This window comes from Manacus candei, unplaced genomic scaffold, assembly GCF_025592945.1.
Source record: "Manacus candei isolate 608988 ecotype Guabito, Panama unplaced genomic scaffold, ASM2559294v1 h1tg000060l, whole genome shotgun sequence".
NCBI classification, from domain to species: Eukaryota; Metazoa; Chordata; class Aves; order Passeriformes; family Pipridae; genus Manacus; species Manacus candei.
In genome coordinates this window covers 9,293,072-9,318,830 of record NW_026138108.1, presented here as the reverse complement: position 1 = coordinate 9,318,830, position 25,759 = coordinate 9,293,072, and the positions used below count along the sequence as shown (strand labels likewise).

At 41.9% G+C, this 25,759-nt stretch overlaps 1 protein-coding gene across 12 annotated transcripts in view; it reads left to right on the top strand.

Moving 5' to 3' along the window:
• The window catches only part of DENND2B (DENN domain containing 2B), a 174,052-nt gene that overhangs the window by 140,276 nt on the left and 8,017 nt on the right, over positions 1–25,759 (top strand). For 11 of the 12 annotated variants that reach the window (XM_051803869.1, XM_051803867.1, XM_051803868.1 and 8 more), the window contains 3 exons: positions 1,914–1,991; positions 5,220–5,360; positions 8,173–8,321. In XM_051803869.1, coding sequence (XP_051659829.1) covers positions 1,914–1,991; positions 5,220–5,360; positions 8,173–8,321 — 368 coding nt within the window. The other variant, XM_051803871.1, reaches the window with a different exon arrangement.

Genomic DNA, 25,759 nt, shown 5'->3' with positions numbered 1-25,759 from the left:
GCTGTTTTTACTGGCACTCAGTGAGACAGCTCTTGGTTGGGAGCTATCCAAGGCTCCTGGCATGGCTTCGGCATTCCTGCAGATTTGACACAATGATTTTAACCAAAATCCCACATGCTTGATATAATCACTCAGTGCCTTTAGAAAGGATTTTATACCTAATATGGACAAAAAAGGGCTCTGCTTTTTCAGAGATGTGACGTGTAGTGAGCAGGTTCGGATCCAGAAATAGACTCATCTGTATTCACTTAGCTTTGGTATTTTTTTGTGGTCTTTATTATAACAGGCAGGCACCTGCTGACTGTCCAAGTCCTGATTGCAATATTCAGATTTAAAAAGCACAGCTACCCCTCAGTTTCTCTCGATTGTCATCTCTGTGGCATGTGAATGTCAAACACACTGCAGGGAAGTTAATCACTGTATCAGCAGAGTCTAATGATGATTTAAAGAGAAAAATACACTGGACCTCTGTGTTGATACAGAGGACATCGTCAGCCACTTTGGCTAAATGTACAAGTGGGCAGAAGCTGATGGAAACAGTGACTGAGCTCCTCTATCGTGGAGTGGTTATTGATGGAAATGGTTCTGTCACTGCTGCACATCAGTAATGTACAGCTGCACAAAGAGACTGAGTGGTGCCAAGTGGTTCTTTTACAGTCACTTTTCACTTCATGCAACACAGACATAAGACACAAGGATGTAGGCAGCCTCCTCGCCTATTGTCTCAAACCTCCCTTTCAGCTTTTTGCTGCTGAGGTTCTGGGGTTTGCCAGTGTTCCCACTGCCGTTCTGTGCTGTGAGGGATGTAGCTCCTGGATGAGGCAGCGCCAGGGCTTCTTTGCATTATATCTTGGTATTGCATGTGACTTCATCTGAAGTCAACAAGCTGCCTTGTTGAAATAACAGCCCCCAGGAAGTGTGTGCCTGCTGATCTGGTGAAAATCAGTTGCAACTACACAATACTGGAATGCTGCATCGCAGCTTGTTAAAAATACAGTGGAAAACTGCTATGCATGGATGTCACTGCTGCCAGCACACACTGTACACAGGCAGACCAGCTCTCTGCCCTGAGGACCTTGCAGTGAGGGTGTTTTTTCTGAAGTGCTCAACATTGGCCTAATTCTACTTCTTTTCCAGTAAATAAGCTGAATCCAGCTGAATCCAGCCAGTGGCTATATCCATCTTTCATGCACAGTACTGGTGGGCCTTCTCTGCAGGGGTACAGGCAGGGTAGAAGAGTCCAGTACGCTTAGGAAATACTATTTGCTTTTCTATGAAATATCTTACATAGGATGGTTATAGAGGATGATCTTGACAGGTTTTTTTGGGGAGGGGGCTGGGGGGATGTGCATCATTGATTCATACTTGCCACTGTTTAAGTTATTTGAGTTTCATGTTTATCATGAGTTAATTGGAGGGAGTTAATGATTTGCTCATGCAGCTTGCCTTTGTTTAGGTCTGCGGGCTTGCTTTCTGTATGTTGAGCTCTCTCTGAACACCATGAAGTGAGTGGGGAACTGAGGCCATCATAACCTTCCTTAGCATTGTAGATCTCCTGTCCCAGCACAGGGCCCTTGGGGTGGCCGCACTCCTCATGCTGCAGCAGGAGCAGAGGACAGAGATAGCAGAGGCATGAGTTACAGTCCTAGTTCAATGCTTTTATGGCTGCAAGCTGGAGTGATATTGGACTACAGCTCCAACGCACTGTGATTTCCAAAGAGGATAAGCCCTATTTACACTTTTTAGCTTCCTGTCTTATGGAAGAAATATGATGCTTTTCCAAGAGCAGCTATTTGTTGGAGAAACAGTGAAAGACGTCACATGATGGCCAACTGTGTGATCAGAGAGAGAAGTGTATTTCCTTATGACTCCAATTTAATATATAATTTCTATCTCCTTTTTGCTGTTATCAGCCAAGTGGAAAAGGTCCACGCCTACCTGAGGTTTATTGCGTCATCAGCCGGCTGGGATGTTTTGACTTATTTTCCAAGGTAAGAAGATACTTTTTTAATATTGCTTTTTAATTTGATTGTTTACTGAGACACATCTGCAGTGATGAACCAGATGGGAAGAATTTCTTCCTTTGATGGGAGATAACTATTTTACAGTTGCTATTTTGGATATTCCATCCCTATTGTTGGGTTCATCAAAAAATCTTATTACTTCTGTGACTGAGGCAGAATTTGATTCAAAAAACATCTGGGTGTCTGTATGATCTGGCTGCCTGAAGTTTTTTCCATTGTTTTCTACAGCCGTTCTGTGTTGAGCTGTAATTCTTGGCATCTATAGTTTGAATGATGGGCCAGTACCACTTTTCCTCCAATACCCCATGGAATGATGAGGTTAAGAAAAAAGACTATTTGATATGTGAATTCTATATGCTTAACACTATTGACATTTTTTTTTTTATTCTAGGACGCTAGGAAAGCATGGATAATCTTTAACTGGCCAAATCTTAATTGATAAGGTTTTAATTTGCCAGATGTTTTCACTTCAGATATGGGAAATCTCAAACACCTTACACAGATTTTTCTTGTTCATTCATATAGAATAAAGTTGAAAAGAACATGTAAATCACTGAACTTAATAAAAATCATAGCATTTATATTGTTCATACAATCTAATATTCATACAGAATCTTATCTTCAAAGCAGCTTTCAATCTTTTCTAGATAAAACTTTGTTTAACACAAACCTTGTGTGAAGAACAACAATTAGGTTGCAATAGTTAATTGCAATTCTGCTTCTGACATCTTTCATAAAGGTCTGAAATAAAGGGTGTATAACAGTGTCTCTTAGACATAATATGTATCTAAACACAGATATCTGTGAGTGAAACAGAATGCATTGTTCTGGGAGGATCACACAGCTCACCAGACTCCTGGTATGGACAGATCTCCTGAGGCTCTTCGTTTGCTATTATGTTTTTATCTAATTTTGATAGTGAGCTATTTTTTCAAAGGCAAACTTGGGAGAGGGAAAAATAAGCAAAAAAAAAAAAAAAGGAGAAAATGTAAGTATCTTCCTTACAACCAAGTATCACTGTAGCTGAGGTGTAAGGTCAGACAAGGAACGTCATTGCACAAAAATTGCAAATAATCTGCTTTTCCAGTTCAGTCTGGTCACCTCCCAGTGGCACCGTGCCAGGGTGGGAACAGGGTGTTGGGCACACGGGGCTGACCCCAGCCCTGGGCTGGATTTAGTATGGCTCCCTAGCACATGCTCCAAGAACCACGTTTGGAAAGGGGTTGGAGGAAACAGTTGTTAAATGAAGGAGGAAGCGCTTGAGCCTTAGTGTTCCTGTTGGTTTTGAAGACAGATGTGGTGTGGATGGAGACACAAGTTCTTGAAAAGTGAGACAGTCTTTGTTCAGCCTGGTAAGAGGAACCTTGGTTGTCCTTAGATGATAAATCTGGTGAAAAGAGGAAAAAACTCATGATGGTGCATTTTTCTGAATTAGTCAAAACAAGGAATAGTTGTCTTTACAGTAAAATGTGGGCGATGAAAGACCGCGGGTTATTAAATCTTGGATATTATTTATCAGAAAAACAAAAGCATTCCTCTGTTTTAAAGTGTTTTTCATCCTATTTCTGATAACCCTGCATTATTTTCATCATCCGCATCTTCCTTTTATGCTCACTCACTCTTGTAATACCTATTGATAAGACAGACTTGAGAACCACAGATATCTTAACTTCCAGCCAGTTCATTTGGTCATGGTTTCAAAAAATATTTTTAACCATTTTATCTCTTGAGATCTCTTTTATATCTGTTCAACTTCTATTTGGTTTAAATACTCCTCTTTATTTGTGTTGTGAAGGTTGTTGGGGCAGGCATATGACACACACATGACCCCCCAACTCCAGCAACTAAAATATCAAATAGTGACTGCAGGAAAGGAGATGGGTATTGGGCACATTACAGCTGTGTGCTGACAGGGTGCAGGAGCACCAAGGAACCTGGGGCACAGCCCTGGTTCACTACTGCATCCCATTTGGGCATCTGGTTTTGTTTGGTGAGGATAGTTATGCTGCAAATCACATCAAGAATGAAATTCATGTCCTCATTTATGCTGATCTGCCACTTCCATGGACTTGAATAAGAGTTACGTATATAGGGGCCTTTACTATGTTGCAAGGAGGAAGGGGAAACCATGCACTAGCAAATGCCTCTGTTGGCATTTGGTGTCACCAGCTACCATTGCAATTCACCAGCTTGTGTTTAAGTATCTTTTAATGTTCTGTTCCAGTGAAAATAATTTCCAAGAGAAACAAGAGCAAATGCCTGGCTCAGACCCGCTAACTCTTGTGTGACCTTTTGCTCTTGAGTGGTGGTTAAAAGATCACCATTTCAGGTCAAACCACTAACTGCTTTGAAACTTGCTTTCTCGTCTTCTTTAGGTTTATCATCTATATGCTCTGTCTAATGTGGGAAAACTTAACTGTGATCTAATTTATGTTGGCCCATGTGACCAAAGAGAGAAGAAAATAATAGTCTTCTCTCTAAGAAGTTCCATCTGCCTATTTCAAAATTAGCTTGCCTGCTCTGCACTATGTCAAACAGAAAATGACCATAATGCAGGCACCCAGTGTGAACAGCTGGGCAGGCTTCATGAGGCTGCTCGTGTCTCTCCAGCTCAGCACAGACTGTGACATGACAGCCACTGCTGGGACCCTTTCAGGAGCTCTTTCCTGGTAGACCTCTATCATAGTGTGGCAGCATTGCTTTTCTTGATGCTCTGGCTTTTTCCTGCCATCTCAGTTGAAATGGAAGGGATGCCCAGGGTAGAAGAAAGTGTTTCTCCTTAATACAAATTTCAAGATGTACCACTGAGACATGATGTTGACCTTGCCTGTGATCATGCGATTTGTCTTCATCTTTCTCTCCTTCAGCTCACCCTGTTATTCAGGCAAAACCCCAACAATATAGATCCCTTTTGTCACGCTGAGTCTTCTTTCTCCTTTCTAGATTCGCTCATTCTTCACTGAGTCTGTGTTAACTGCATTCACAAGCAGGCTCTATTTTGTAACCGAAAAATTCATCATTTTTGGGGTATGATCCAATCCCCTGGCCTTGATAGTAGTGAAGAAATGCATGGCAGAGAATTAAACTTAGATGTGCCACATGTTGAGGCACATGTGAGTTAAGAGACACTTCAAAAGTGTATGTGATGCTGACAGGTTCTGTTTCTTTCTCTCTTATGTCTTACTAATGAATTAGATCCTGGATGAGGTTGAAAGGAGACGGGGAATATCTGCTGCCCTGGTTTATCCATTTATGAGAAGTCTGATGGAATCTCCTTTTCCTGCACCTGGAAAGACAATCAAAGTCAAAACTTTTCTGCCTGGAGCTGGAAACGAGGTAAAAAGCAACTGCAAACATTAAAAGTCTTCCCCCTTACCACTCCAGTATTAAACAGCAAAAGAAAAACAGGAGGAGACATACAGATACTGCAGGGATGTGAGATGGCACACCCTCAAACTGAGCAGTGCAGGAATTGCACCAGTGTCGATATGCTAATGCTAGATTATAAGCCAATTTATTGTTATTTATTTATTATTTTATGTTTATTAGTAGGTTGGGTTTAAGCAAAAAAACCCCCAACACAAATGTCCCAGTATGGCCTGACCTAGTGTAGTTCACAGACTACAGCATTGCTGGGCTTTATCACAGTGATAACAGGCAAGTGTGAGTTTCCCATGCTGTCTGTACTTGAGCAGTTCAGCAGCTGGTTGCTATTTCAAAACTCATTACTGCTGGTTCTGGCCGTGGTAGGAGTGACCAGCAGCATTTAAATGGCTCTTTTTGGTAATAAATATCCTTTAACTGGCCCTCAAAGAAAAGCGTGTCATGTATAAGTTTTTTTGTGGATGTGTACACATACATATAATAGATATAATTTCTTTTTATTGCTGACTCAAGTAGCTAGAAGCCTACCATTATACAACATATGCCTTACTGGACAATGGCAATATAGATGAAAAGTTTTTGTAACTTGAGGCTGTGTCAAATTTTGCTCTTTGCTTGCCCTTATGTAAGCATACAGTAGCTCTCCTCAGATGGGCAAGCATATAGAGTGGATACATTACTGAAGATAGGAATAGAATTTGTCCCAGTTGGTGAAAGCAGTTAAAAAAAAATCCTGTTTAAGGGTTATTTTGCACTCCTTAGGGTTAGTTTTACAGTACCTTTACTATTTTTACATTAAATCATATTTTTTCTAAATGTAAGGCCACTGACTTCAGTGGAGTGGGCCTGTAATGCCAGTTGGTATGAAATGTAAAGGGTTCCTTGTGTAAGTGACTTTCAAGGCACGTTAAAGTTACAAGTGTTTCTGCTGGAGATGCAACAGCTGAAAGGGTGATTGGAGTAACAGTGGAAAGATTTGATAATTCTTTTTCGATGTGAATATATCTGGGAACCATGGATCTGCAACTTCTCTATCCTCTGCTCAAGCTCCTGAACTCTCCCCCCCAAAAAATTGAGATAATTCCAAGCAAACAAACAATTCTCTTCTGGCTGAGCTTTGCCCTCTGTTATGCTAGTACAAACTCGTTATTTAAATGGAATGCACTGGCTTAATTAGGAACAGAATCTTGTCCTTCCATTGTGGCTCCTCTTGCCTAAACAAAGATGATGATTAATTGGGAAGTAGACAGTATATTCCTTTGTGATGAGCAGAGTGAAGCAGAAGGCTTTGCCAGGCAACAGAAAACATCCATGGTATTTGTAAAAGCTGCTGTAACTTGCATTGCATCCTACCCCGCAGCAACATTTTAGTGTTGGAAGTCTTTCAGTAAAATAAGCTCTTTGTGATTTGGCACATAAACTTGATTTGAGCTTGCAATCCCAATGCTAAGGAATGGAGGTGGGCACCTTTCCTGGTTATGAGGAAGAGGTAGGCAGGCAGCATTTCCCAAAGAGGCATTCCTGGTACACTGTCACTCTGCAATTTGTTTCTTACTGCTTTTTGGGGCAGCAGCTCAGTGATGGGTGTCAAATATTCTGGCATCATAATGTTTCTGTATTTCAGGCTTAAAAAAATCAAATCTGTACACAAATACTGTTTGTGAGGAATTTTGTAAGGCCTACTCCAGTTTAAACCTGATATGGCATGCTTGTGGAAAATGGTATCGTGTGCATGAAAACATAAAAGTAGTCTAAAATGATAAAGTGATGGTGATTTTTGGACATATGGGAAGAAGGAGATGTATATATGTTCCTGTTAATATGTCTTTAGAGATTTCAACACAACTTCAAGTTGGACAACTTTTTCCCTTTCCCTTCTCTTTCCTCAGTTCCTCAATAGTCCATCATTTGCTCTCTCGCGTTTCATATTTTTCTCCTTCTGTTACTCTCTTCATGTTATTTTTCCCTCTTCTTTTTTCTGTCCTCTGCCTTCAAGTTCCACATCTGAGCATGTCAATTGCAGAGTAAAAGGAAGATATAATAAAGGAATCAAGCAAAAGACTTTTGAGAAAAGGAAGGAGAGGGCCTGAGGTCATGGATGAAGTATGAAAATTAGACTTTAAAGGGATGTCACAAGTCACCATCTAAGGCCTTGTCCTGACTCCCCAGTTAAGTATATATATATATATGTACATAGCTTTATATGAAAAGATACATGTGAAAAAAAAAAGGTTTTAAACATTATTTAGTGAATTATGCATCATGGAAGAGTGGAAATTGAGTAGATTTGGTTTAAATTCTGCCTGGCATTTTAGTTTGGTCCCTGGCTCCTATCTAGATGTTAACATGAATTGCTAGCCAAGCTTAGAACCAAATTTACATTGTCTTTATGACTGTTTTAACCCTGTAAACTTCCAGCTCCAGTGTTTCCAGTTGTTACTTGTTTCATACTGTTGACTGAGCCAAGCTTTACATCTTTCACAGTGTTTAGAAGGGAGAAATAGGCTCAGAAATGACAGCAATGCACACAGCTGTATTCTGGGAAGAATTACTTGATAGTGAATTGTGCAATATGCCATTTCTGTGGAGTGCTTTGCCTCCAGCCTCAGTTTGCCAAAGGGGACGGGGTTCATTCCCTGTGTCCCCTCAAAAGGAGAAAGGAAAGCACGGAGCCGTGCCAGAGGCCCAGGCTGGGGTGCTGGGCATCCCTGGCACTGCCAGCCCTGGCCAGTGATGCTGACTGATGTTTTTTGGATGTGTTCAGGTCATTGAGCTGCGGAGGCCCATGGACTCGCGCCTGGAACACGTGGACTTTGAGTGCCTTTTCAAGTGCCTCAGCGTTCGTCAGATCATCCGGATCTTCGCTTCTCTCCTGTTGGAGCGGCGTGTGATTTTTGTAGCAGATAAGCTCAGGTAAGTGGCAGAGGGACCTGAACCAGGACAGTTCAGGACCATGCTACCTCTGGATACAAGAAGCTTTATGAACTGTACAGAATGGTTGTCAGCTGTGAGGATCCTCTCGCTGTAGAATTTAAATGTCTTTTTACACTAATGGAAGTTATTTGTGTCATAAATATGGGGCACACATTCGCTAGTGATCACTAGCTAGAAGCTGTTTGTCTTACTTTCCCATCTGTAAAATACATATTCTCACCTGCTTCATAGTCAGCAAATGTTTGCACAGCATTTTGAAGCAATGGGGTTCTGGCAATATTTCATTTCAGGTTTTGGACACAGAGTACTCATAAACAGTATCAGAGGGTGCCACCTTGCAGCCATGCAGTGCAGCGAGGCAGGGAAGTGGGGTGCTGTGAGTTCCCCTGGTTTACTCCATGCAGTACAGAGAGTTTATAACAGGATTAGGTTTCAAATCCTGCACTGCCAAACTCATCCAGTGGAAGTGTTAAAATGCTATCACGGTCCATCCCAACTAGTTAGGATATTTTTCCTGCTTCTCACATGTCCTGAAAACATTTCCTTTTTTAAAGCTCCATCTTGGGCTGCTTGCTACAACCTTTCAACATAGCTCTTGCTTCCCTGCCCTTTGATTGCAATCTCCCCTCTGGGTTCCTCTGAAGCATGAACTCACCCCAAGGTGTAAGGAACAAGAGCAACAGGTCACAACTCTACATGGCTTTTCCCAAGGAAGGGAGCTCTGTGTAGGCTGCACCCCTGCCCCACAGCAAAGAATCGTCCTATTTTTCAGATGCCTGTGTCCAGGCATCCATATAGAAAAGTATGGACACTGTAAATAAGACATTCTTTGCTGTGGCATGATAAATAATAAAAGATGGCAAATAAAAATAAAGACTGTAATTTATTAGACTCAGGAACATGCAGCATCTTTTAAAAGGACACAAAAGACTTTATGCGTGGTTAAAAAACACAGATGAACCTACCCAAACAAACTCTGTTAAACACTTTATCAGTCCCGACCTTCTCTGAATGACCGCCAGAAATAATAGCTGCACTTAGTGGCCGCCAGTGTATATAATAGCAAAAATACTTTGCATAGTAAAAGCTTTACAACCTTTAGGGGAGAATTTCTTAAAGCTGCAGACCCTTCTCAGGTTATAAAGTTACTTCCTTAGCAGTCTTTTTTGTTGTCTAGAACAATAGGAACATTTTTATTTCATCCCTTCCCTTGTCAATAACTCTTAGTTACTTAGGCTGAATGACCATTTGGGATGACTTAATTTTACATTAACTCCTGGTGCAAATTGTGTAACTAGTCCAGGGTTTCTGCAGTACTTTAGTAGATATGTGAGTCACACCATGAATATTGCGGCAGGTGGCTTTTGAAAATGCTGTTGGTGTGTTCCTTTTGGCTCTTTTTCTACAGCACGCTTGCTTACAACAGTCTGTCTCTTTCTATTTTACTGTTCATTTAGCAGAATTAGTGGCACCCACAAGTCTGACTGTAACTTAGAATGACACAGGTCTGCGTTCTTCAAATGGCACAATGATTTGGGTGGAAAATCACAGAAATGGTACAGCAGAAGTGAGGGCTCTGCTGTGCTGCTGCCAACTGTTGCTCTGCTTTGGAATTCCCAGTTGCTCCTTTGTAATGTTGTCCCAGTTTGGCAAAGTACCACAGTTCTGTGGGCCATGGGCACAGTACTGAGGGGATGGCTTGCAGCAGGAGACACCCTCAGCCATGAGGGTGGAGGCAGACAGCAACCATTCCCTGCCCAAAGTGTTCCTCTGGGACAGCTGGCCTAGCCAATATCGTGTCATGCTTCTGGGCACTGTGCAGAGAAGAGAAGCAACAATTAAACTTACTTTGACAGGCTTAAGGCAGCTTGGCATGGAAAGCAGTCATGTTGCCAGTGCTGAGGGCTTGTGGTGACCGAGGTCTCCATCCGGCAGCCAGGGTTTTATACACGTTGCAGCCCTGGCTGGAAGTTAGCAGCTCAGGCTCGCCTGTGCAGTTACCTTTCTCCTGATAGCTGCCTAGTCCTGGAGGCCTTAGAGCAGGGGATAACAGTCCTTCTTGGAGGCAATGTGCTGCTCACCCTTTTGGCACATGGAAATAGGGCAACAGGACCAACAGCAACCAGAAATCGATAAGATCCCTTTCAGTAAATACATATCCAAACACTGTGCTCTCCTGAAAAACTATTCTCTGGTGAACTGATGTTTCTGTGTGAGAGCAAGTCATTGGGGGCCATTAGCACATACTTTGAGAAAGGAGAGGATTCAGATGGATCCAACAGGCTTATGAAGTTTCGTGGTTGCTCCTGTAAGAAGGACAGAATCTTTCTTACAAAAAGGTTTATATCCATATACTTTGTTATATCCACATGTACCCTTTATTATATACATATTCTTCATTTTGTTTAATAAGAGGACAACAAAATCTGATGTGGTAGACAAGGTCCTGGATTAAGACTTGTGAATCCTGAGCTATCCTTCTGAACCCAGAGACCTGCTGAGTGACACATGCTGTAAACATAGCACCTCTTTCTTACCTTTTGTCTGGTCTGCCTGGGGTCAGAAATGCCCCAGGACAGAGGCTGCTTCTTGCTCTCTGTGTGCATGTAGCTCTACTTTATGCAGTGTGGTCTCTCTCAGCATTGGGATCTAGGAGGTACTGTAAAATAGAAACTAATAATGAGTCCTTTGACAAGGGCCTGGAGAAAGTGACAGTGGATTTAAATTCAATACTTACTGAGGTTTTCATGGTTTAAATGGGGATGAAGTCTAAAATGAAACACTCTGGCTTTGAGCTAATAACTGTCTATCTTGGAACCTTTGCCTTATCTGACATGAATTTTGTTTATGGACATTGTGGCTGAAGCTGAAGGAGTTTACCAGTAATGTGGAAAAAAAAAGAAGCGAAATATCTTACCAGTCCACTCTGTGTGTCCAGAGAGAACAAAAGCAGGAAATTAAAAAGATTTTACAAGGATTTGAATTCTGTATGTACCCAGAAACTAGCTTAGAAATTAATGATGTTGAGGTTTAGGCTTCAAACAATGCAATGGGCTTTTGTGGCTGCCTCTTTAACAGGTCTCTGAGCGATAAATGAGTTCACACATTATACAAGTTTGTGAAAGTCACATCTAGTGAAGTGAGGTTCATTTGATAAATTGTTATTTATGGTTCTTATAGTGCCCAGAATATGAAAATTTATAGTCCTTGATCTTTGCGCAGAAGAGATTGTCGCTTTTCAACACAGAAAGTGATGCAACTGGCAATGAAAAAGGAACAGTGAAGTTTTGAATGACAGGACTGTGAGGTTGCCCTGGATAGATATGTGCAGTTAGATTTGGGTTTTTTTTTTATCAGTAAGTTGATAATATATTTTTTCCACTTGAAACTGAGTGAATAAATCCCTGCAGTTATTTGCTTACCTTCAAAAATGAATTTGAATCTGCCAGTGACCTTTCAGTATTTTACTTTCTATGAGCAGTCAAGAAGACAGAGAAATAAAGATAACAACAGAGAAACTTGGAATAATAATAACAATAATAATAATAATGACAACAACTCTTAAAAAGGTAACTTAATGCTCCAATTCCTTAAAAATCTGCTAAAAACACAACTGAGGTGGTATGTCCCATCCCAGTTCAAATCCCTGACCCAGCTGGAAGCCCCTATTTATGTTCCCAGCATTCTGCCTGTTCACCCCAACTCTGAAATAGTCTTGTGACTTCCAGCTGCAAAGGGAAGGCTGCTCTAGTGCCATCCTCTGGGGTTTGAAAGGCAGCAGATGCAAAATTGGTGGGTTCTGGGGCTCAGTAACACTGACGTTGCTGCAGGCACAAAGGTAGCAACAGAAAATAAATAGAAAGCAAACACTGGAAGAAAAATATTTCTCTGCTTGTTTTAGTTTTATGCTGGGGAAACAAATTTTTGGACATGTTTGCTGAAGAGGTGATGTATCCATGCATGTGAGAACAGTCTCTTTGCCTTTTCCCCTAAATGTTTGGTGAGTGGGAAAGGAAGGCCCTGGACATACCAACGTCCTTGTGTTATAACCTCATTTTTCATAAATAAAAACCACTCTAGCTGTAATGCACTATATTGTGAAGGACTCTGAGGGTATTTTGCTTACATTTCACATGTGGATCCAGTCCAATGCCAGCTGGAGTCAGTGGGAGTGATGAGACTTGTCTTTTGCTATGGATCCTAATCCTACAATATTCCTCTCAGTGGCCTTTCTAGAGCTTTTGGGGCTGTGAAAGGCTTCTATAGAGCCCCTGCTCTTGTAAAAGACAAAATAACTTTTCATTGTTATGAATGTTATTTTTATATGAGATATTTCAGCTACTTCTCAGTGAAACAGGAACATGAGCCTCAGGGGGGAAAAAAATCTCTGTCGACAACAGTGTTGTTTATGCTCCTAAACCATATGGATAAACTTTGAAATGTACCTCAAGGTGAAGGTGGGCCAGGCATTTCTCCTAAGTGGCAGTGCCGGCTCAGGAAGTCCTGAGGGAATGAGGCTGAGGCAATGCTGGATGACAGTGAACTTAAATGCAGCTTAATCTTCTGCACATCAGGGTCTTCCTCCTGTAGGGATGGCCACAGATGACTCTGTCTTATCAATGAGAGTTTCCTTCCCTCCATGTTTCTGTGCCCCTCTGCCAGCACCCATCCCCTGGCCAAGCACAGACCAGCAGTCTGTCATCTGGTGTGCTGCAGCCTCCTGAAACCCTCCTCTGCAGTGCTTGCCCCGGGAAGTCAAGAGGTGCTGTTGCTATGAGGTGTGAAGACTTTATCCTGTTAAGGATAATAACCTCCCTACCCCTCCCCAAAGTGTTCTGGACTGCCAGGAGGAATCTATCTTGCAGCACAACTGTAGAAAGTCGAGGCAGATCCTAGACCTGACCAAAGGTTATGAGCTGCCGACAGAAACACTGACTAATACAGGACAGAGCATAAATATGTAAATACTGGGGTAGTCATCCCACAGGCATGTCTCTGTTAGCTTTGTGGAGCAAAAGGGGAGCTGAGTGTACTTGTATTCAAGGGCAAAGGCTTTCAGAACAAACAACAGCATTTCCCAAACCTCACGGACAGACACAGCTTAGGGCTGTTACACCCAGGATGTTCAAGGACCACTGATGCTTGTCCTCATATTTGAATCTGTTGTTTTGGAAGTCACGAGGCTTAAAAAACTAGAAGCAAAGTTGAGAGGTAGCCTGGTCCCCATCTCTCAGTGCCTACCTAGAAACACAGTATTAGGGATCCTTTAATCTAGTAGCTGAAATCATAGCATGATCTTGCAGCTCAAGTTAAAATATGCAAATTTAAATAGGAGATAAGTGGCAATGTTTTAGTAACAAATAATTGCTCCTTAGTCCTGTAGCAAGGTCAAGTGGAAAAGCAAGAGCAGTCAAACCTTTTGGCAGATTACTAAAGTGCAAGCTCATTCCCTATTTCCTTATTGTTCATTTTTTATTGACAAAAGTGGGATATAATTCTTACAAGCTAATCATGGCAATGACAGGTCTGGCCAGCCTCACCTGCTGCCTAGGAATGCTCCTTTCCCATAGTCTGTCATATCATAACTCTTGTAAAATCTGCCAGCTGGCAGTTTAAAAGGTAAAACCACGTGTATTAGGGTAGAGAGAGAATGTGTGCTTAGTAAACAGACATGAGCTTTGACCAGTAATAAAGATTTACTTCACTTTCCCCTGTTGCAAAAACCTCCACAAAAAAAGGTGAGAGAAATTTGACAACAAACACATGCCAGAAGACTTGTGAGGGAAAACTTACTGTTGCCCTGTTACTCTAACTTGTCTGGACCATTTCTGAGCACAGGCCACAGGGGCTTAGCAGTTTTTTAGTTATCAACTGTGCATTTAATAAGGAGATGTTTAGAGATGCAAACTACTGTATCTGTGGAATGTGTAATCTTATGTCTAAACCCAGGAGAAGTATGGATGGCTGACTTTTCTTCTGGTATATTTTTATCCAAAGATCTTGAAGTCCTTTCTTAATACTGTTGGGTTTATTGTGCTTGTCTGGTCTGATATGCTGAACATAAGCTAGAGAACTTCTTCCACTAATTTCTGCAGTGGAAGGAATGAGCTCTTGTATAATTAGCCAATATATAATCATGCCTAGTAGACAGAATTTATTCTACAGCAAAAACATCCATTCCTCATGTAAGTAACCAGAGAGTTTCTGTTTCCTCCAGTAAGAGCCAGATCAGCCCCTGCTGAAGAGTGATTTAGAACCTGCAGACCACCCCTGCTCTACCTGAAGGACAACAGCTTGCAGCTCCTTTTATCTTTTATAAAAGAAACATCCTCTGGAGTCTGTCTGAGTCTCTGTTACCTACCCTGCTATCACTTTCCAGTTGTGAGACTTTGTTTTTTCTCAGTCTGCCTGCACTATGAAGCAGCAATAAATAGAAACATAAATATTTAAAAACACCCCTTAAATCTTCTGTAATATATGTGATTAATTGGCCTGATGTAACTGCAATATCTTGATATCCTGCTTTCTTTCCTATCAAATCTAGCTAGTAATCTTTCTTGAGTAGGATGTTTGCATGCAGCCAAGTCCTACAAGATGTGGAGCACCTTGTCTTAAGAGTCTGAATGCTAAAACTGAAGGTCTTCAATGTGATGTGAAATCAGTGGTTTAAGGCAACTAGCAGAGCTGACTCCCAAGATTTTTTGAAAGAAATTTTGCACTTTACCCCATCCTCTCAAGAGATACTTACATTTTGTACCACTTGGATTACTTTCTCTGTCACCTAGATTGTGTGATGAGGAGCCATACATGGACAGTAGGAAAATCTGTGTCAGGCAAAAGAGACAGCCCAAGGAAAAAAATGAACATTCTAAGTCTCTGGCTTGTTTAATATTCCACAGTCCCAGAGAAAAACAATCTAATTGTGACATTTTTAATATGCCATATCCCAAGAAGGGTAGAGCTTGTATAATTTTCCTTTTCCTCCACCCCTCCTTTTTAGTGGTGTTTATTTATGTCACTCCATGCTTTGGTCAATGCTCTATAGTGGTAAAACATCATAATTTTTTTCACTTATGATTTGTGCAACAAAATTCTCTCTCCCTTCCCCATGAAAGGGAATGGGATAAGAAGACGACCATGTTGTTTGGTAATTCTCTTCTGGATTGCTTATTGGCACAATATGGCAGTAAATTGCAACATCTTCCCAACTTGACCTCTAGCTCCCTGCAAGAGGATTTAGCCAGATTCTCTCTTTTCAGCTTCTAAATGAGAAGGATTAGGGGGATGGGATTGTTCCTCTCCTACTTGGTTACTGCCTAGAAAAATACTTCATCCTGCTTTACAGCTGTCCTGTTGTTAATAGTGCAGTGATGGCCTGGAAATCTGAAACCACCGGTGTGAACATTAACAAGGACTGGTGGGAGCAATGGTCCCACTGTGGAAAGAACAGCTGGGCCAGAACCACTTCTGTTATGAATTCATGCTAAGAAACTGTCCTGTAGGAAGGAACTAAATAACTCTGTGGCCTATAAGGATAACTTTCCACTTGGAAATGTCAGGGTTTTTTTGTCTTGTAACCTCCTGACATAGCTTGGGCATGTGGCTGATTTGTCAAAGCAATGACTTTGTCCCAAAATCCCATTTGCTTGAGTTTTGCTTGGAAAGTATGGTTGAACACCAGTTGCTTGAAAAGGCAAATCCTCGTTCTGAAGAGCACTTTGCATGTCTCCTTCTCCAGGGGCTTTCATGTGCCTTGCTTACGCACAAGTATTACAGGAGCAAAAAATAATGTCTTTGTTAAAACCACATTCCCCTTTAATGAACTGTTCTCTCTTTTCTTTAAATTAAGCACTTCAAAGCTATTCTCTGAGAGAGAGAGAGAGAGAGAGAGAGATATCTCCTGACAGCACGGTCTCTGGTCTGCAGCTTTCAGCCCCTTGATCTGTGCCATGAACCAGGGTTGTGCTTTGCAGTTTATCTGTGGCACCTCAGACTGCCTGTCACTCAGGTGTTCCAGAAAGGTGGGGGCTGGATTTTGAAAATGCTGCTCTCAATTGAGTTAAATAATTCACTAATTTCTGGGAAGTTATGATAACTTTTGGAAATTTTGCATAAAATGTGTGTCTTCCAATACTTGGAGAAGAAACAGAAAGTCTCCCGTATAGTCAGAATGAACTGCACTTACTTTGATAATATCTCCTTATGAGTTGTTTAATTATCAAGCATTGAAAATCTGAATTACTTTAACTGACTGAAAAATCCAGTGGCTTTAAAATAGGAATCCCTGAGAACACATCATTTTTCATGATACCCATCTCTCTCTAGCTAGGAGACATCAGCCCAGCAGGGCAGACAGCTACTGGGTGCTGGTTGTTCCTGATATCACCTCCTGGATACTCCATTGCATTGTAACTTAACTGCTCATTCCTTAAGCCCTTGAACCTAAATTGCAGTTGGGCACAGATTGCTGCAGCAGCCTTCCTGCATCAAAACAGTGGCTGCCAGGAGTATCACAGGTATAATCTTTGGTCTCTTTGTTGTCCTCTTAGAAAATACTAAAATTTAAGTTCCTTGTTCCTAGCGTGTACCCTGTGTACCAAAATATGTCCTGACGTTCTGTGATGTTTTCTGTTCTGGTGTGATGGGGCATTTATGGTGACAGAAAAGCTTTTCGGTCCACATGCTTCTGTCAAGCTTTCATGGGAGAGCAATGAAAGGACAGGCAAGGGTCATGACAGACCCCTCATCCCTTCTGCTCCATGCTGTCTGGTGTGCTCATAATGTGCTGTGGGGATGTGTTAAGTGTCATTGAGGCTGCTGATGGACCCAAGGTGGTTGGGTAAGAGCACAAAACAAGGAGAGGATGTTGCACACTTAAGCTAAAGGGGATATGGCCAGAGAAGAGTTTATCAATGAAGACGTTCCCCTCTCAATTTTCAGTAAAATATGATAAGGAGGGACCAGAAAAGGAACACAGATGATGACGCAAAATGTTGGGAAGTCTGCTCCATGAACTGTACCCGTTGGCACGGCAGTGTTGGTAAACCATGGCCCCATGAATCAAAGTCAGAGAAAACAATTCCAGAAACCGGGTTGTGACATTTGGTTTATCATAAAAAATCTCCTACCTGGAATCACCACTAGCACAAAGGAATTGCTGCCTGAGCTCTGTGTAATTTACCTTCAGTAGTCACTGGATTATGTGTGTCACTGGTGCCGCCCCCCTGCCCCCCCCCATAAGGAACCACAGACAGGTGAGGACATACTGACTTTTATAGGCTTGGCTGTTCTCATACTACCCTGTAGAAAGCACCAGATAAAACCTGAAGTGTGACTCTTTTTTTCTTGCAAAGGAAGGTTTGGGTTTAGCTAATTTTTATGGGGCGAAACTGCCATTTGAGTTGTGTGAGGGTTAAGTAGCTACACTCTTTGAGTTGTAAGCATAGTTAAAAGACTCTGCAAAGGACAATAACTGATAATTAGGCTGATGTGATGTGGAAAATATGCATTTCCTCCTCAGTCTGTGCCCCCCTCTCCCTGCCAGTGTTATCACTTGTTTGCATTCCTTGAGATATCACAAAGGTCACTTGCAGCAAATGTGCCAGCATTCAAATTAGGGGAGCCACTGTTGACTCTGCCCTTTGCCCCTGGAAAAAGCATGGTTTGGTTCTCACTTCTGCATCAACTTGCTGCTTGCCAGAGGGGGGAAGCCTGGCTCAGGAGGTGAGGAAGGAGTGGATGCACCCTGGAGGCTGAGGGCAATAGCAGGGCTGCTGGTTTGTTAAATCACCTGCCCTGTGAAATGCTCATTCTTGAGTAATATTTTTCCTTTGTCAAGCTTCTGTGCACAGTGAGGGATTTTCATCTGCTCCTGTACTAAGTGTGAGTCTTATCTCACTGCTGGTATTATATGTTGATGTGTGTTAGGACTGGGTAATGTGTTTTGGCCCATAATAGACGGGGGAGATCTATTGTTTGTGCTTTAGAGAGCTCTTTACCCAGTTCCAGAGATTGACTGTAGCAGTATTTGTTGTAGTGTGCATAATGATTAAGTTATGACATGTTCAGAACTGGCTGCTGAATTTGAGATGGCCCAAATGGACCTGGCTCACCACGATCCTCACAGGAATTATACGTGTTCCCATCCATCATGATCACATTTACACTAGAGAATTCCTTATTTTATTCAGACTCTGGGAACAGAGCTTTCTATTGGCAGGTCTCCTGTGACATTAAGAGAAAAAGTAACGTAAAATTGCTCATACAGATTTGCCCATATTTCCTGAAAATAAGAACGTTGGGTATTGATCAGAGATATAGTATTAGCTGCCAAAGACCTCAGATTGTGACTCTTAGTTCACTTCTTATTAAGTGTCTGTTTTATAAAATAAATCACAATGCAAAATATTACTCTGGCTCTTACAGCCCAAAAGTCACACAATTTTCCATGTAATATGAACCCACTCTTTTGGTTTTAAACAACATATTGATTATTCTAGAGAAAGATCAGATTTAGTAACAGGAAATTCAGAAAGTTCAGAACTCTCTTTTAAGTCTCATATGCAATCACTCCATCCTAAACTTCCTGCAGCTATGGATTTACCCAGGTTTCAACAGATTTACCTGAAGCTCAGGTTAGGAGAAGTGCCTTAGCAGCAGGGTAGTCCTCTCCCTGTGAACCCCTGTACAGAGTTGGGCCCTTTACAGAAGGATTCTGCCACAGCAAATTCTCAATACAGAACGTTGAAATCTAATTATTTAATTTAAAAATATATTACACCCTTAAAACTTAATAAATATATTAATGATACACTAAAATGAAATTAAAATATTTAATAGCTTCAAAAATTGCAGTCTCTACTTCCAAACCACCTTATAAGGGCTTGAAGGATCCTCTGCAGTTTGTTTAACCCCTGAAGGGCTTCTAGAAAAGTAAAAAATTATTCAAATTTCTGAAGTTGAGACATGCCTTGCTGAGGAGAGGCTGATTTTGCAGCAGCCTTCTCCCACAGCAGTCAGAGAAATTGTGGTTTAGAAGGCGCTATCATGTCTTATGTGTGCACTTGAGGGCTGGTCTGATTAAAGGAGAAGTGGGGGGAAAAAAGGTCTTTGAGGCTTCATTTCAGCAAAGTATTTCAGCACAATGAAAGTAAATTAAGGCTGAAACTTGTGCTGAAATACTGTGTTGAATCAAAGCCTAAAGCAGTAATTTGCCTGTCCCCTCATGCTTTATTTTAATTGCATGAACTGACTGTAACTCCTGCTGCTCTGTTATCATTAGAAATAATTTTTCTATCGGTGTCCAGACAACTTACTAGATTTGAATTAATTAGGGTCAAATGGTAATAAACTGAACCTAAATTCTAGTGTTTGTTTTAGTCACAATCTTCTGTCTCTCACTGTACAGGTGAAGAAAACTTGTCTTTTCAGTTTGATAATTATTCCTGATAGAAACTGTGGGTTTGTGTCTGCCTGCTTATCAGCAGGCTTTGCAGAGTGGGGCAAGGAGGAAGCAGTGCAGAAGTGGCTGAAGTGTAGAGTACTGGTTATATTTGTTTTCCATCTGTGCCACGAGTAGGCTTTGAGCTTCTGTCACACACCTTCAGCTCTGCTGGTGTCTGACCTTCCCTCCTAGAGCTGCAGTCACTCTCAGCAGTGCTGGCTCTGAACAAGGATGGGTAATTGGCATCAGACAGCTTCATGATCCTTCCATCTGCCTACAGCAACAGGGAGGAAGAATTTTCACCTAGGGACCTAATAATTTGGCTCCATGTGTGTGAATAGAGCTTTATCCATGATCACATTAAATTGTTTTCCTCAGTCCTTGCATTGTTCGGCCCAGTCAGTCACTCTCTTGTTCCTTAATTTTGCATCCTGCCCTCTTTGCCCTCAGTTTCCTTTTTACCTGATCACCAGGCTTATTTTGTCTTCCTCTCCTCCCAGTTCTGCCTCATGGGTCTTATTTTTACCTCCTTACTCTTAATTCAACCTCTGCCCTGCTTTCCTTTCCTTTTCTTCTCTTGCCTTCCTTTGGGTTACCTGCAGGATGAAGATGACCTTCCTCTCCTCATTTCTCTGTGTAGCCCAGGGCTACAGTGGAAAGGAAGGTGCTGCTTAGTGTGACCAATTTATTCTGAAGAAATTAGCAGCTCAATAAGTCTCTTTTTATTATGCACAAAAACATTATTTTAAGATGGCTTCTAACATAACTGAATCAGAGTGAGTTTAGACAACACTGGCAGGAGTCCTTGACACACAGGGCAGACCCTCCTGATAGCCTTCAAATCCTTGCCAAAGAATGCCACCCTTTCACAAAAATGTACAACAAAGATGTTAGATCTATCAAAATACTATATATTTTTATCTGGCTTTGGAAACAAACTGATCTGATGTCAAGCAATGGGGATCCGGATCAGTTGATCTCCTGAGGTTTATTGCTACCTGAATTACTTTATGGTTCTATATAACTTTGCTTCAGATTGGGAAACAAAATAATAATTTTATTTTGTTTATTGTTATTTTGTTTATTTAGTTATCCAGAGGCAGACACACATGCTTAAAAACATCAGTGAAAACAAGTTAAATTTTGAATCCAGATCATGTGAAAGTAGTGCCTTACAAATGCAAGCAACCCTACAAATAGGCAGGTCTCCTGGAGCCCTCAGGAATCACATGCCTTATGCATGAACACACAGAGGTATCCTTAATTCCTAACCAGCAGGGATGTTACCCATCACAGCTTCATCTCTCAAAATATCTCTGTTTTACATTGGCTTCAGTATTAGTTTACAAGCACATTTATTGCTTGATTTTGTTCTGGTGAGGAGGTTGTCTCATACACTTCCTGAAGTTGTCTTGACACAACGTCCTCCCCAACCCTCTCTCTACCCAGTGCTGTACCTTTGGATGTGCCTGTTGTTCCTAAATGTGTGCTTGCACATTCCTGAACTTGGGGCTGCAGCTGTGCAGTCAAATGGCTCTATTGCTGTGCTCTCTTTTCCTCTAGCAACAGTGACTCACATGATTTTAATTTGAAGTGTTCATGGGGTAAGGCTTCTTGCTAGAAAAACTAAAAAAAAAATGTAATGTCTTTGATTTGAGTCGAAAGAGGGAATTGAAGAATTTTTTTCCTTTTAAAGGTCCTAGAAATGGTAACAGAGAAACAGTCAGCAATAATTTTGCATAGGAGGAAACATTGTCATGTCTGACACTTTTATACTGGCTGGAAAGCTAGAGATGTCCAGCACCATTGTATCAAAGACTTTCTTGAATTCTTATTTTATTCCTCTCTGCCCTTTTTCGTGAGCAGTTGGTGGTATCTGGGTTAATGAAAAATGCGTCCTCACAGCACAGAGCCCTGGGAATGAAAGACAAACCATTGATCTGGGGGGCTCTGGGAGCTCACAGCCTCAGGAAGAGCACTTGGGCATCAAGGGGAGTACTGGGGCTGAGCACCCACACTATGGAGCAGGGAGAAAGCAGTAACATCTCCCTGTTGTCAACCAGCTCTTCCAGGGATCCTCAAGGGCTTACTTCAAAGGCTGACCTGCAGGAGTGTTACAGGAGCTCATTACAGCCAGACAGCTGGAGCTTGGAGACTATCACTTCTGATACTTATAAGTTTTCATTTATATCTTGTCCCTGATGCTATTACTTAGTCTTATATGCCTGATTAATCGTGCTGATATTATTTATTCTTATGCACACAGAGAAACCTTTATTTTTTCAGAGCTTAATTGTGTCCTGTATCTGGCACAGCACAGCTTTGCTCTGAATTACTGCCAGAGCACGTCAACAGTGGTGCCATATGCACTCCATCTCCCACCCAAACTGTAGCTACAGTTTTTACTTCCATTTCTGATGCTTTTCAAGCTTTTTGCTTTGTCCTTTCCACTGCTGCAGCCTGTGTGTGTTGGGAGGGGAAATGGGCTGAGTCCTTGGCCTGTAGCCTTTTCCCAGAGTCCTTTAGAGAACTCTTTCACAGTCCTCTGCAAACCTCTCAGAGTATGTTAATTTACAGAGTTGTCACAGACCTCTCTCTCTGCCAGAGACTGGAGTTAATATGGGGAGGCATTGAAGGGTGTAGAAGGAAAGTGTCAGGCATCTGTTTTTGCTACGCAGTTCATCGGTGGCCCAAGGGTAGGAGCTGTCACAGAAAAGCACAGCTGGGGCCTGTGATGAGGAGGCATGTGGGTGTGTAATACTCATGTGAGTCACGGTATTACACCTGGAAAGGACGGAGCCTCCAGACTGCAACCTCAAAGGGGAGGAAGCTTTTGCAAGCAGACGAAGGGATGTGTGTCAGAGAGGTTACTCCGTCTTGGAGTGGTTGTGGGCTGGAGCATGAATGTGTCAACACAGCAGATGAAAGAGTTCAGCAAAGGCGGACAGAGTAGCATAATTTAATCAGCTGCAAGAAATGAGAAACATAAAAAGGTTGTGGAAAAGTAAACACGGGCAGTGGAAACACTCTTTTGTGAATTTACATTTTTGGCTGAGGAAGCAGGGAGACGAGATTCTGATGGTCAGCCCCAGTCCAGTGCATGGCCCAGAGCACTGGCACAGCACAGAGCTGGCACCAGGCCTGGGGTGACAGAGCTGCTGTGTGGCTTGGTCCTGCATCTAAGATGTGGAGGAAGGGAAGGGATATTCTCGCCTTCTCCTCCTTCAATGAAAATGTCAAAATGACTGTGGAGGTGCGTGTGAGTAGCAAGGTGGGATCAGGGAGCCATGGCAGGAAGGGGTTGTCTGTGTTAGAGGCTTAGTCCTGGACTTGAGAGGTGCTCAGTGTGTGAGGCTTCCTTGGGTCTGTGAGAAATTTCAGGTGTGGAGGGGGAAGTGGGAAGGAATATAACTGTTGGGTATTGTTATAAAGAAAAGAGAGTTATCAAGTGTATTTGTAGGATATTTCCATTGTGAGTAGCATGTGTAACTGAATATGGCTTTAACACCAACAGACAGCTGGTGACTTCTAGTAAGCAACAAGCCATGGTCCTCTGAAACAGGCACATCCAGCACTAACATCCACATTGGCAGCGCTCCCCACAGCCAGGGCAGTGTCCCTTCACTGTCCAACAGTGGACAGTGTGTCTTTCTCAGAATATGGTAGTTGTGTTGTGATAAGATATGAATCTAGCCTGGGCTTGCATTTATTTGTTAGCTGGCTGACCCAGAAATTGCTGGTAGACATCCTCTGTATCTGAAGGACAGTAAAGGTTCTTGTTAAGTCATTTTCTTTTTGAGATGGACCTAAACCATGTTCACGAGCAGTCCCCAAAATTCAGCTGAATCACAGTCATGCCTAAAATTCCTGTGTCTCAGCTTGTAGTCCGAGCTTGTGTCTCCAGAGCAAGGAAAAGTTTCTGTGTGCTGTCATGAGAAAATGATTTCAGAAAGAAAGTAGCCCAGAGGCAGATAAAGCAACTTTGGGAAAGAAGTGATGCCACGTTTTGCCTGTAACATGATAAAAGATTTCTTCCAGAGGAATTTGTGATTAAGGATGTCTCAATAAGATTGTATAACCTCATATTACTACCTTCATTTGGAGAAGATCAAACACTGAAGGTTTTTTTAATCTAGTCAATAAAAGACATAGGGAGAACCAAAACCTTGGCAAATTCTAAGTAGATTGCCTGTGTTTTGAAATTAATTGAAATTGGGTGATTTTCTAGTAATTGTTCTCTAATTTTGCTTTGGCAGAGTGCAAATTATTGGGATAAGGCCAGGCTATTGGGGTGATGTACACAACTCCAGCAGTGCTTCCCCTCTGAAGTGTGAGGTTTATGCTTGAGTGTGACTCAAGCAATGAGTTGGTTTCTTGTGCTCCTGTATGAAATTCCCTGCATATGGGTAATATAAGAAGTGTTTTCCAGTAGAACAACAGCTAGAACATTATGCAGCATTCCTGTAAAACTGCACGGAGCAAATGAAAAAGGCCACTCTCCAAAACAGCTCTCTGGATTACCGAAAATGCCCTAGAGTATTAAAAGTGAAAATATTTTGAAAATCTGACTTCTTTGACTATTCTGTTGCTTTACTTTCTGTGCTTCACACACCTTAAAGAAAATAAATCATCTGACCTTACTGCTTATTTCTCATAAACAAGAACAGTGGGATAACGTGTGGGCTGCACATTTGGAAAGGAAAAACTGGAGCGGACTTGGTTTCCCAGGGTAGGGTTTTCTTTTTTAGTTTACTAAACATACCTCTCATTAATAACATTCTTTAAAAGAATCTGAACCGTATTTTAGAGATTTAAACTGGGGGGGGGGTGTCCCTCACATCCGTCATCTCTGAATTTTACCTTACAGAATGCAAAAACCTCACACTGCAGTGAAAGGTGTGTCCTTTCTAAATACGAATCTTTCCAGCTATGGAAGAGACTCAGGGACTTTGTACAAGCAGGAGTTTGGTAACAGCGTGTGGGAGTCCCGCTGCCCTCTGTGGGAGCAGTGTCTGGGAGGGAGGGTGGGCAGCAGGAGGTTCTGGGGACTGAAAGTTCAGAGGGAGTGTTTCATGGGGATGAGATGTCTCACGGGGAAAGATTTTTCTGAGGCTGAATTTGAAAAACTGCATGCAGAGTCTTAAAACACAGAGGCTGAGGTGCTGACAAGGGCGATGGTGTGATTGTCAGGGGACGCTGGCAGGGCAGAGCAGGACACCCCCCACCACGGCCGCTCCTGCTGCTGCCTTGACACAACCAGCTCCCGGGAAAGCTCTGGAAGAGAAACCAGTGTCCTGGGCCGGAGCCTGAAGTCTCCCCTAGCGTGGGAATAGCACGCACAAGAGGATGCAGGGGCTGATTTACGTCACAGCACCGTGTGTAAAACAACAAGTTACAAAAGGGCATTTTATAGGAAGGAAAAAAATACCAACTGAGCATCAGAAGAATGTTTGTCTTCCTGCTTTTAGCTTAGCGTGGCTCTTTTTTTAGTTGCGCAGCTAAGATGACTGAATTTGTAGTAGCTGAAAATGCCAGAGAGTCATTAAAGTGATCTTGAGAAAGTGCTGGGAGTCTGTACCGTGTTCCACAGCTCTTCCGAAACCCACCGCTGTGCTCGCCATGGCAGACGCTCGAGAGCAAAGTATGAGGCAATGTGTTTTTATATAGCATTGTTTTTTTATTAAGCACTGTTGCCTACTATATAAAAAAAACAAAAAAAAAAAACAAATTAGAGAAATGCATCATTTTAAAAGAACCCTGTGTCAGGCAACATATGTTATAAAACCATGCTGTGACTGTTAGATCTTGAAGGAAATGTCAATTAAAACCAAGCTGGCAGATTATTTGCAGTAAAAGACAGCCATTTGTTCTTCCCCAACTTTTTCTCTGTTTGTCCTGTAATTATCACTTTTCTTATTCTGCAAACTTCAAAGGTTAATCACAGACAGGAACAAACAGGTGAAACCTTTCTTCT